The sequence below is a fragment of the Ranitomeya imitator genome, chromosome 1 (genome assembly GCF_032444005.1).
Source record: "Ranitomeya imitator isolate aRanImi1 chromosome 1, aRanImi1.pri, whole genome shotgun sequence".
NCBI lineage: Eukaryota > Metazoa > Chordata > Amphibia > Anura > Dendrobatidae > Ranitomeya > Ranitomeya imitator.
Window position 1 is genome coordinate 1,101,481,741 of NC_091282.1, and position 13,350 is coordinate 1,101,495,090.

The 13,350-nt window shown below is 42.9% G+C and overlaps 1 protein-coding gene across 1 annotated transcript in view; it reads right to left on the reverse strand.

Moving 5' to 3' along the window:
• The window catches only part of LOC138656928 (cytochrome P450 3A29-like), a 120,051-nt gene that overhangs the window by 73,474 nt on the left and 33,227 nt on the right, over positions 1–13,350 (reverse strand). Inside the window, exon 6 of the mRNA XM_069744280.1 lies at positions 9,505–9,593. Coding sequence (XP_069600381.1) covers positions 9,505–9,593 — 89 coding nt within the window. The remainder of the gene's footprint in view (positions 1–9,504; positions 9,594–13,350) is intronic.

Genomic DNA, 13,350 nt, shown 5'->3' on the forward strand with positions numbered 1-13,350 from the left:
ACACACTGGGGCAGATTGCTGGACAACATGGGGGTAATATGCTGGACACACTGGGGCAGATTGCTGGACAACATGGGGGTAATATGCTGGACACACTGGGGGCAGGACTTGAGGCATGGGCAGAATGTAGATACGGGGCATGTTTGGAGACACGGGGCAGGATTGGATCATGGGGCAGGACGGATACGATGGAGGCTGGTGGGGCAGGATGGGGAGATCATATGGGGTAGAATGGATACTCATGAGGGCAGGATACGACAACATATGGCTGGAGCCAGGAATGAGATAAACGGGGCCAGGGTGGGGAATATTATTACCATAGGGGATAATTAAGGGATATTGTTACTGCAGTGATGTATTTATTTTATTTTTTGAGTATACTGTTTTAAATGGGGGGGCGGTCCTGTTACTGTGCAGAGTGACACTATATCACCTTTTTTTCTTCATGTGGTGTAATGTAGAAGTTGTGAAAAATTAATTAATGTGTTCTGCAAGCGGAGCTCGAGATAACTGTGTTATTTCCTGCAGAAACGAGTCCTGGCTGGAAGGAATGATGGCGGTCTGTGCTGGATGAAAGATGAAGGACTTCACCTAGAGACGTCACTGGTGAGTCAGTGTTACCTATACACTGACACTATACACTGTATACTATATAGAGGTCCTGTGTATAATGTCACCAGTGATCTCTGTATTACCTCTACAAAGACACTGCATACTAAGTACAGATCTCCTGTGAATACTGGCACTTATGGTGATAGTATTGTGGTTTTTTTTTTATTACTGATCAGTATTGTAGTATTCAGTCACTATGTGGTGGTAATATGTGGTCTGGAAATGGTGCGGTGGTATTTGTCCCTTGTATGTAGTATTATTCGGTCACTATGTGGCCTGGTCATGGTGTGGTGGTATTAAGTCACAGGTGTGGCATGTGGGGGTGACACCATTAGGCCCAGTTTAAGTTCTACAAAACAGGAAAACCATTTTTGGTAACCTTTGTGTGTATTGAGCTGGTGGGAGGGGGGATGGGGGGGGGGGGCGCCAAACTCGGGAACAGCCCCGGGCGGCAAAAGCTCTAGCTACGCCTCTGCCGGGCCCTACTCTGCTGTAACCTATTAAATATTTGTTAAAATATGCAATACAATTTAGGCATATTTTTATTTATTTTTCAATTTTTAAAATGACCTATAATACTACATACAAGGAACAATTACCACAGCACTATGACCAGATGACATATTACCACCACAGTGATCGAATAATATAAAATACAAGGAACAAATACCGCTACACCATGACCAGACCGCATATTACCAACAATGACTGAATAATACAATACTGATCAGTAATAAAAAAAAAACCCCCACAATACTATCACCATCAGTGCCATTATACACAGGAGATCTGTAATTAGTAAGCAATGTCTACAGGTAATCCAGTGATCACCGGTGACACTACACACAGGAGCTCTGTATATAATGTATAGGTAATACAGTGATCACTGGTGACATTGTATACAGGACCTCTGTATATAGTATACAGTGTATAGTGTCAGTGTATAGGTAACACTGACTCACCAGTGAGGTCTCTAGGTGAAGTCCTTCATCTTTCATCCAGCACAGACCGCCATCACTTCATCCAGCCAGGACTCGTCTCTGCAGGAAATAAAACAGTTATCTCGAGTTCCGCTTGTAGAACACATTACTTAATTTTCCCAGCCTCTACATTACACCACATGAAGAAGGCAACATAGTATCACTCTACACAGTAACAGGACCGCCCCCCCATTTAAAACAGTATACTCAAAAAATAAAATAAATACATCACTGCAATAATAATATCCCTTAATTAGCCCCTATGGTAATAATATTCCCCATCCTGGCCCCGTGTGTCTCATTCCTGGCTCCAGCCATATGTTCTCCCATCCTGCCCTCATGAGTATCCATTCTTCCCCATATGATCTCCCCATCCTGCCCCATCTGTCTCCATCGTATCCATCCTGCCCCATCTGTCTCCAATCTTGCCCCATCTGTCTCCATTCTGCCCCATCTGTTTCCAATCCTGCCCCATCTGTGTCCAGCACTCTGCCCCATCTGTGTCCAGCACTCTGCCCCATCTGTGTCCAGCACTCTGCCCCATCTGTGTCCAATCCTGCCCCATCTGTGTCCAGCACTCTGGCCCATCTGTGTCCAATCCTGCCCCATCTGTGTCCAGCACTCTGCTCCATCTGTGTTCAGCACTCTGCCCCATCTGTGTACAGCACTCTGCCCCATCTGTGTCCAGCACTCTGCCCCATCTCTGTCCAGCACTCTGCCCCATCTCTGTCCAGCACTCTGCCCCGTCTGTGTCCAATCCTGCCCCATCTGTGTCCAGCACTCTGCCCCATCTGTGTCCAGCACTCTGCCCCATCTCTGTCCAGCACTCTGCCCCATCTCTGTCCAGCACTCTGCCCCATCTCTGTCCAGCACTCTGCCCCATCTGTGTTCATCACTGTGCCCCATCTGTGTCCAGCACTCTGCCCCATCTGTGTCCAATCCTGCCCCATCTGTGTCCAGCACTCTGCCCCATCTCTGTCCACCACTCTGCCCCATCTCTGTCCAGCACTCTGCTCCGTCTGTGTCCAATCCTGCCCCATCTGTGTCCAGCACTCTGCCCCATCTGTGTCCAGCACTCTGCTCCATCTGTGTCCAGCACTCTGCCCCATCTCTGTCCAGCACTCTGCCCCATCTGTGTTCAGCACTCTGCCCCATCTGTGTCCAGCACTCTGCCCCATCTGTGTCCAATCCTGCCCCATCTGTGTCCAGCACTCTGCCCCATCTCTGTCCAGCACTCCGCCCCATCTCTGTCCAGCACTCTGCCCCATCTCTGTCCAGCACTCTGCCCCATCTCTGTCCAGCACTCTGCCCCATCTCTGTCCAGCACTCTGCCCCATCTCTGTCCAGCTTTCTGCCCCCCCCCTGTGTCCAGCTTTCTGCCCCCCCTGTGTCCAGCTTTCTGCCCCCCCTGTGTCCAGCTTTACTGCCCCCTCTGTGTCCAGCTTTCTGCCCCCCCTGTGTCCAGCTTTACTGCCCCCTCTGTGTCCAGCTTTCTGCCCCCCCGTATCCAGCTTTCTGCCCCCCCTGTATCCAGCTTTCTGCCCCCCCTGTATCCAGCTTTCTGCCCCCCCTGTGTCCAGCTTTACTGCCCTCCCCCCCCCCCCCCCCCCCCGGATCGCCGCTCTCAATAAAAAAAAAAAGAAGTTCTGCTTACCTGCCGCGCTCCTGCTCTCTCGACGCAGCTGCACCGTGCACTCGCCGGCGACTAACAATGACGTCAGACGTCGGCAACCTGCACGCTGCGGCTGGCGGCTGTTAACTATTGACGTGCGGGCACAGGCCCGCACGTCAATAGCGTACAGCTGTAGCGCCGGCCGCCGCTAAGGGCCCGGTTCAGCCTGCGGCTGCCGATGCAGGCCCCCTCTGCTCACCGTGCCCCATACGCCAGTCACGGCTGTAATGCCCTGATGGCGGCCCTGACTGTGCCTCAGTCAACTATACAACGCACTTTGCACAAGGAGAAGCTGTATGGGAGAGTGATGTGAAAGAAGCCGTTTCTGCAAGCATGCCACAAACAGAGTCGGCTGAGGTATGCAAAAGCACATTTGGAGAAGCCAATTTCTTTTTGGAAGAAGGTCCTGTGGACTGATGAAACCAAGTTTGAGTTGTTTGGTCATACACAAAGGCGTTATGCATGGCGGCCAAAAATATAGCATTCCAAGAAAAACACTTGCTATCCACAGTAAAATTTGGTGGAGGTTCCATCATGCTTTGGGGCTGTGTGGCCAATGCCGGCACCGGGAATCTTGTTAAAGTTGAGGGACACATGGATTCCTCTCAGTATCAGCAGATTCTTGACAATAATGTTCATGAATCAGTGACAAAGTTGAAGTTACGCAGGGGATGGATCTTTCAGCAAGACAATGATCCAAAACACCGCTCCAAATCTACTCAGGCATTCAAGCAGAGGAACAATTACACTGTTCTGGAATGGCCATCACAGTCCCCAGAGCTGAATATCATTGAACATCTGTGGGATCATTTGAAGAGGGCTGTCCATGCTCGGCACCCATCAAACTTAACTGAACTGGAATTGTTTTGTAAAGAGGAATGGTCAAAAATACCTTCATCCAGGATCCAGGAACTCATTGAAAGCTACAGGAAGCGACTAGAGGCTGTTATTTTTGCAAAAGGAGGATCTACTAAATATTAATGTCACTTTTCTGGTGGGGTGCCCATACTTATGCACCTGTCAAATTTTGTTTGAATGCAGATTGCACATTTTCTATTAGTACAATAAACCTCATTTCAAGGCAGAAACATTACTGTGTCCAACAGTTATTAGATATATGAAACTGAAATAGCTGTTGCAAAAAAATCAATTTTTATAAAACATTAACCTTAAGATTAATAGGGGTGCCAAAACTTTGTCATATAACTGTATATATATATATAAGGTAAAAAAGAGAAAGCAGCACAAGAACATAGAAAAAAGTGGACTTTAATGCCTGAACGGCATGGCGACGTTTCGGATGTAATATCCTTTCTCAAGCCTGTGCTTGTGCTGCTTTCTCTTTTTTTTATGTTACACTTGGAAACCATTGGATTGCTGGTTGGGAGAGCTTTGCACAACATGTGAGTTTGTACTGGATGCTGTTCCAATTTTTTCCGTATATATATATATATATATATATATATATATATATATATACAGTTAGGTCCATATATATTTGGACAGAGACAACATTTTTCTAATTTTGGTTACAGACATTACCACAATGAATTTTAAACAAAACAATTCAGATGCAGTTGAAGTTCAGACTTTCAGCTTTCATTTGAGGGTATCTACATTAAAATTGGATGAAGGGTTTAGGAGTTTCAACTCCTTAACATGTGCCACCCTGTTTTTAAAGAGACCAAAAGTAATTGGACAATTGACTCCAGGGCTATTTTATGGACAGGTGTGGGCAATCCCTTCATTATGTCATTCTCAATTAAGCAGATAAAAGGCCTGGAGTTGATTTGAGGTGTGGTGCTTGCATTTGGAAGGTTTTGCTGTGAAGTAAACATGCGGTTAAAGGAGCTCTCCATGCAGGTGAAACAAGCCATCCTTAAGCTGCGAAAACAGAAAAAACCCATCCGAGAAATTGCTACAATATTAAGAGTGGCAAAATCTACAGTTTGGTACATCCTGAGAAAGAAAGAAAGCACTGGTGAACTCATCAATGCAAAAAGACCTGGGCGCCCACGGAATACAACAGAGGTGGATGATCGCAGAATAATCTCCATGGTGAAGAGAAACCCCTTCACAACAGCCAACCAAGTGAACAACACTCTCCAGGAGGTCGGCGTACCAATATCCAAATCTACCATAAAGAGAAGACTGCAGAAAAGTAAATACAGAGGGTTCACTGCACGGTGCAAGCCACTCATAAGCATCAAGAATAAAAAGGCTCAACTGGACTTTGCTAAAAACCATCTAAAAAAGCCAGCACAGTTCTGGAAGAACATTCTTTGGACAGATGAAACCAAGAACAACCTCTACCAGAATGATGGAAAGAGAAAAGTATGGCGAAGGCGTGGTACAGCTCATGATCCAAAGCATACTACATCATCTGTAAAACACGGCGGAGGCAGTGTGATGGCTTGGGCATGCATGGCTGCCAGTGGCACTGGGTCACTAGTGTTTATTGATGATGTGACACAGGACAGAAGCAGCCAAATGAATTCTGAGGTATTCAGAGCCATACTGTGTGCTCAGATCCAGCCAAATGCAGCCAAACTGATTGGTCGTCGTTTCATACTACAGATGGACAATGACCCAAAACATAAAGACAAAGCAACCCAGGAGTTTATTAAAGCAAAGAAGTGGAATATTCTTGAATGGCCAAGTCAGTCACCTGATCTCAACCCAATTGAGCATGCATTTCACTTGTTAAAGACTAAACTTCAGACAGAAAGGCCCACAAATAAACAGCAACTGAAAACCACCGCAGTGGAGGCCTGGCAGAGCATCAAAAAGGAGGAAACACTGTGTCTGGTGATGTCCATGAGTTCAAGACTTCAGGTAGTCATTGCCAACAAAGGGTTTTCAACCAAGTACTAGAAATGAACATTTTATTTAAAATTATTTAATCTGTCCAATTACTTTTGGTCCCTTTAAAAACAGGGTGGCACATGTTAAGAAGCTGAAACTCCTAAACCCTTCATCCAATTTTAATGTGGATACCCTCAAATGAAAGCTGAAAGTCTGAACTTCAACTGCATCTGAATTGTTTTGCTTAAAATTCATTGTGGTAATATCTATAACAAAAATTAATAAAATGTTGTCTCTGTCCAAATATATATGGACCTAACTGTATATATATATATATATATATACCAAGCAGAAAAAGAAGGCAGCACTCCAACAATTTGTAAAGGTGAAAAAAAGCTGTGAAGTTTATTTCAGACCCACATCTCCGACGTTTCGGCTCACACTGAGCCTTTCTCAAGAGAAAGGCTCAGTGTGAGCCGAAACGTCGCGAGATGTGGGTCTGAAATAAACTTCACAGCTTTTTTTCACCTTTACAAATTGTTGGAGTGCTGCCTTCTTTTTCTGCTTGGCATATTATGTGGTTGGACATGTGGATGGCCTTATCCAGGAGGCTTGGCACCCACCGGTGAGCATTGTGCTGCTCTTATTTTTTCTTATCTATATATATATATATATATATATATATATATATATATATAGACTGTATATATGTTTTCACGAATATTTGAGCCCATGGATCCATTATTTGTCCATTTTGCAAGCCAGCGAGATGCCATGCTGATGCCATACAGATGACACATGGATACTTTTTGGAGAAAAAAATCGCATCTTCGCATTGAATACGGATCACTGTTCAGGAACTTTTCTGCGTATCTCGGCCGTAAAAAACAGACCGTATTTTTATACATTTGGTCTGACCCCGGCCTAAGACACTGCAATTTCCTTATTTTAGCAGTCATTTAATGACCATTACTCATCTGGGTTTATCTGAAGGAGGCAGAATAAAGAGTGCCACTATGACAAAGAATATAGGTGAATACAACCACTGGGTATCCGCACTTCAACAAAAAACAAATACTGGTGGTGCAAGATATAAAGATACATACGGTAATATTTCTTACATTGTCAGTTGCATCTGTGTATTTGTGAATAAATATGTCTGGCCAAAAATACTTTTTGAAACCTTAAACTCCCTCCTGAAACCTAAAGTACAGGCCCCCATCACCAATCTCAGTGGTGAGGATCTGGCCACTTATTTCCTTGAAAAATCAACCCCATCCATCAGGATATCTCAACCCAATCTCCTCAGTGCCGGGATCCCCTTCCCTGCCGCACCTCAAGCTCACTAGACATCTTTGAGTCTGTTTCAGTAGAAGAAGTTTCCAAGCTCCTTGCTTCCGCTCGGCCTACAACCTGCAACAGTGACCCCATTCCTTCACATCTCCTGCAGTTTCTCTCACCAGTGGTCACCACTCACCTGACTAAAATATTTATCATCTCTCTTTCTTCAGGTATCTTTCCCTCCTCATTTAAACATGCCATTATAACCCCTTTACTTAAAAAGCCATCCCTGGACCAGAACTGCACTGCTAACTACAGACCTGTCTCTAACCTTTCCTTCATCTCTAAACTCCTGGAACCCTTGGTCCACTCCCGTCTAATCCGCTATCTCTTGGATAACTCTCTTCTCGACCCCTTACAATCTGGTTTCCGCTCTTTACACTCCACTTAAACTGCCCTCACTAAAGTCTCTAATGATCTAATAACAGCTAAATCCAAAGGTCATTGCTCTCTGCTGATTCTCCTGGATCTCTCTGCCGCATTTGACACTGTGGATCACCAGCTCCTTCTCACTATGCTCCGCTCCATAGGCCTCAAGGGCACAGCCCTCTCCTGGTTCTCCTCCTACCTCTCTGACCGCTCCTTCACTGTATCTTTTGCCGGCTCCTCTTCCTCTCCTCGTCTCCTTACTATCGGGGTTCCGCAGGGCTCTGTCCTGGGCCCCCTCCTCTTCTCTCTATACACTGCCCCTATTGGACAAACAATCAGCAGATTTGGGTTCCAGTACCTTCTCTATGCTGACGACACCCAATTATACACTTCTTCCCCTGACATCACCCCTACTCTAATACAAAATACCAAGGATTGTCTGTCTGCTGTCTCTAACATCATGTCCTCCCTCTATCTGAAACTAAATCTCTCCATAACTGAACTTCTTGTGTTTCTCCCCTCTACTAACCTCACTCTACCTAACATTGAAATTACTCTGGAGGGTTCAACCATAACTCCCAAGCAGCATGCCCGCTGTCTTGGGGCCATATTCGACACCAAACTTTCCTTTACTCCCTATATCAGATCACTCACTCGCTCCGGTCACCTGCATCTTAAAAACATCTCCAGAATCCGACCTTTTCTCACCTTTGAAACTGCTAAGACTCTTACTGTCGCTCATTCATTCCCGTCTGGACTACTGCACCTCTCTTCTGATTGGCCTCCCTCTTACCAAACTTTCCCCTCTCCAATCCATCTTGAATGCAGCAGCCAGGGTCATATTTCTGTCCAGCCGCTTCACTGATGCCTCCATCTTGTTCCAGTCATTACACTGGCTACCCATTCGCTACAGAGCCCAGTATAAACTCATCTCTCTCACCCACAAAGCTCTCCACAGCTCTGCACCGCCTTATATCTCCTCTCTCATCTCTGTCTATCGCCCTACACGTGCCCTCCGTTCTACAAATGACCTAAGACTAACATCCCCCGTAATCCGAACCTCACACCTCCGTCTCCAAGACTTCTCTCGTGCTGTGCCAGCTCTCGGGAATGCACTTCCCCAGACGATCAGACTGATACCTAGCCTCGACCTACTCAAGCGCGCTTTGAAAACCCATCTCTTCAAACAAGCCTACCACATCAACTACTCCGGAAACTAACTTTGCCCTGTTCCCGCCTTCCAAATATTATTCTGAATCTGCACCCTACTATTCATCTGTCTCCACACCCTCCATGCACACGATAACTGCACTTGATACTTGACTATTGCACTTAAACACACGGGCTGATGACCGGATCATGCAGCTTTATATGAAAATCCCTATTTATTATAATTGCCAGACCTGAAATAACAAGCACTTTTCACCTATTGTGTCCGCCCATTTCCTTGTAGATTGTAAGCTTGCAAGCAGGGCCCTCACTCCTATTGTCACTGTTTAAATTGTCTTAACTTGTATTGAATTAATTGTCTGTACTTGTCCCCGCTTAATTGTAAAGGGCTGCGGAATATGTTGGCGCTATATAAATAAAAAAAAATATTATAATTATAATTAATTATGGCAGGTCCCTCTAGTCAGTTAGTGTCCGGCTAGTCTGCCCTTATGTGCAGTAATCTGGTATCAACTGTGTGGTAGAGTATGGAAACAAATAAATCTGTGTACTTACTCCTTCATGTCTATACATTCTTTGTTATCAACTTTCTTCTGAATATTCTTAACTAAAAGGTCTCCATACTGTTTTATTATCGGGAACATCTGTCAGGATGACAACAAAGGGTTTGTTTCATAGTGTATATTTTACCAAAAAGCTTTTACTGCAATTTGCAACAGAGACGCCTAATAAAGTCTTGAACACAGATGTGATAATAATGTGACTTTTTTTACATAAAATTTGTCACAAGCAGCGTGCAATGATTCATGCTCTTATTGGATATATAATAAATACATGTAGGGATGGAGAAGACAATATGGCTCATATATCAATACTGAGGGCATGGCCTGAAGGCTCACTGGAATTGTTGCATGTTTCGGAGGCTCATGTCTGGGCAACTGAAATGTAAATTTAAGGACTAAATTGAAGACTGGGAACCTAACACACTCGACTACAATCTTCCTGGATATTCCTTGATCATTTTTAGATCTCCCTGGACTCTGTAGAGCTTATAATGGCTGAATTATTCAAGAAAGAAGATTTATGTGAGGAATTTTCAGCTCTACAGCTGCAAGCCTATAAGTATGTGAGAGAAATTTCCCATCACACTTCAGCGCTTCCTTGATTGCGTTGCTCGACCATTAAGGGACCATGGTAACTCCCCCTGAAAACCTCATGGGACCACCTACGGTAGTGAGAAGAAAAATTACCCGAAATTGCTGAACAAGTTTCTGCGCAGAAGCAGAAGATGCTGCTGCGGTGAGCATAACTCCTCTTCTCCACCAAAGCACATGACTTTTCAGCAGCAGTAGTGATATGGAGTGCCACGTAAGGACCCCGGCAGGTAACTCTGGTGTTAGTATTAAAAAGCTCTCTTATAGAAGCTCAGAGGAGTCCCTGTACTCTGGGAAATCCCCTAAGGAGAAAAATAGCAGCTTGTCGCAAGCACGCACAATTCATATTACAGCTCAGCCAGCTGATTCTTGGGTTCAGGCTCAGAAAGACCCCTCTGTCAGAGACAGTATAAGAGACATATAGCCTAGGAACAATACTAAAAAGGCTCTAAACATCCAACTAAAGCCATTGATAACAATATTTCATTTTCATCAGAAGAATCCCTCCCCTGAAAAAAAAAGAAATTGGCTAGCAATAATAAAGATAATAAAAATCTAATGGAAATGCAGCCATCAAAGACTGATGAGGTCTCTCAGGATATCTCTACAAATTTCTCTCCATACAAGTAGTGCCCAAGATTGGACACAATGAGTCGTCCTGCTTCTCATCCTACTATTACATCTGATTCCAAAATTTCTGAAGAACACATGCTCTCTCTATTGATTGGCAACCAGGAAACTTAAATCGCTCACATAGAAATATCTCAAATTGTGTTAAGTCCACAATCCAACAGCTTGATAAATAACACAAAGATTTTATTATATTCAAAATACTTTACAAGAAATAAATAAGAGGCTTAAAGTAACTGATGAGAAAGTGCAATCTGTTTCCACTAAGCAAAATGTCTTTGAAAAAGATCACAAGTTACTGAAAAATTAAGTAAAAACTCACGGATCTTGAATATTGCAACAGTCAAAACAACCTCAAATTTAGAGGGATCCCTGAGAGAGTCCTACCTTGATCTTGACTCCTATATAAAGGACTTATTACACAAAACCCTACCTGTGTTTTCTAACCTAGAGCTGACAATTGATAGATCACATAATCTACCGAAGTCAAAGCTCCTACCTAGAGAAGTCCCTAGTGAAATCATCACAACAAGATCCAGAAGAAGGTCGGAACTTTCTAATCTTGCAAAACATCTCCGAGAATTTAAACCATTCTTCTCGAGACAGAAGAGAAGCACCCCCAGAATAAGATTATAGATATTCAATCTTTCTCTTTTTCTAGTTGTTTTCAGATGCTATTATTTTGGTCTTCTAATGTTTGCCTATGTGTAATTTTAAGCTTATTTCAGAACTTAAGGGCAGAGCTTGCTGAACTTTTTCTCCCTTTTTCTTAAGATGAAATATCCGAGAAATTGCTCTAATTGCTCTACTCTGTTCTCAACCTCTATCTGCATGTCATCTGAGAGGAATCAGGCAGTATTTTGGGGGGTAGGGTTTGATTTGCTGCTTTAACAGTTTTTTTCTTTTAGGCTTGTATATTATGATATTTGCTCTATCATAGGTTGGTCTTTTCGAATTCTTCTCATAATTATTTCATAATTAAATATGGAGTTAAAAAATACTCTCACAAAAGTCAAAGGACAGGACAGTCCTTTTAAGAGATAAGCTTGGAGGGAAGCCAAAAGTGCCAAAACAATCCTCCAAATTTTCATACTTTCAGATTTTCTTTGCAAAAGAAGAAGACCGGTGTATTTACATCTATAGGTGACACTGCTTTTCCAATTCTTGGAGGAAATTATAGATAATAATGGGCATTTCTATATCCTTATATGTGTAATCATACCTATACTTTAGTAAATATTTATGCCCTAATAGAGGACAAATTTCCTCTCTTAACAAATTGATGAAAAAGACCTCCAAACACCAAAAAGTAAGTCTAATCTTATTTGCCGTCTTCAATATAATCCCCGAACAAGGTATGGACACTTCGTCTTCTTCCAGGAATGTAATGTTTACCTTGATAAATTGGATAATCAAGGAACAACTATTTGATGTATTTAGATGATTGAACTCCTCATCAAGAGAACATACTTATTATTCTGACAAGCATTAATCTAACTCAAGAATCGACTTGGTCTTGACTAATATTTATACTTAGCAAAACTTTAAGAATATACAAATTGGCAACATTATATGGTCGGACCATGCTCCTACTACTTTTTCCCTTCAACTCTACATCGCAGGGATATAACAATAGACTATGGAGATGTAATTCCTTCTTACTCCATCACCTAGGTTACACAAATAAATTGATAATGCCATAAAATTATATTTAAAAAAAAATAAAAAATGTTTGTTTGGAATACCCATAAGGCTGTAATTAAAGTGGTTCTCATTCAACTAAATTCATGACCTAAAAAGAAATCTAAGGAAATTATCCAATCCATTGTTCCCAAAAATGAATGATGAGGAGATAAAACAGCAAAACAAACAAGAAAAAAAATTAACAAATGAAACTCATCTCATAATTCTTAGATTGAGAGCTGAACTAAAATTGTTGTTGATGGATGACTATGCCAAATTAATGAATACAGCTAAACTTAATCACTAATATTCTTAGAATGAGTAAACCCATGGCCAAAGATAAACTACAGAAAATAAGGTCAAGAGTTATCGCTTTCTAATATTAATAATTTAAGTTCTGACCACATTAATTCACTAAAATCCCCTCTCCCCACTGATGAAACTGAGGCAGCAATTCATAAGTTTTAGGCTGTGTGCACACGTTCAATATTTTTCGCGGTTTTTCGCTATAAAAACGCGATAAAACAGCAAAAAAACCCACATACATTAAGCATCCTATTATTAGAATGCATTCCGCAATTTTTGTGCACATGTTGCATTTTTTTCCGCGGTGGAATCGCATTCCGGAAAAAAACGCAGCATGTTCATTCTTTGTGCGGAATCGTGGGGATTCTGCACACATAGGAATGCATTGATCCGCTTATTTCCCACATCTGGCTATTCCCTACCATGCGGGAAGTAATCGGATCATGTGCGGTTGATACCCAGGGTGGAGGAGAGGAGACTCTCCTTCAGGCCCTGGGAACCATATAATTGTTAAAAAAAAAATAATTAAAGTAAAAATCATGATATTCTCACCTTCCGGCGTCCCCGGCAGTCTTCCCGCTCCTCGCGATTCTTCCGTTCCCAATAATGCATGGTGAAAATGACCTGT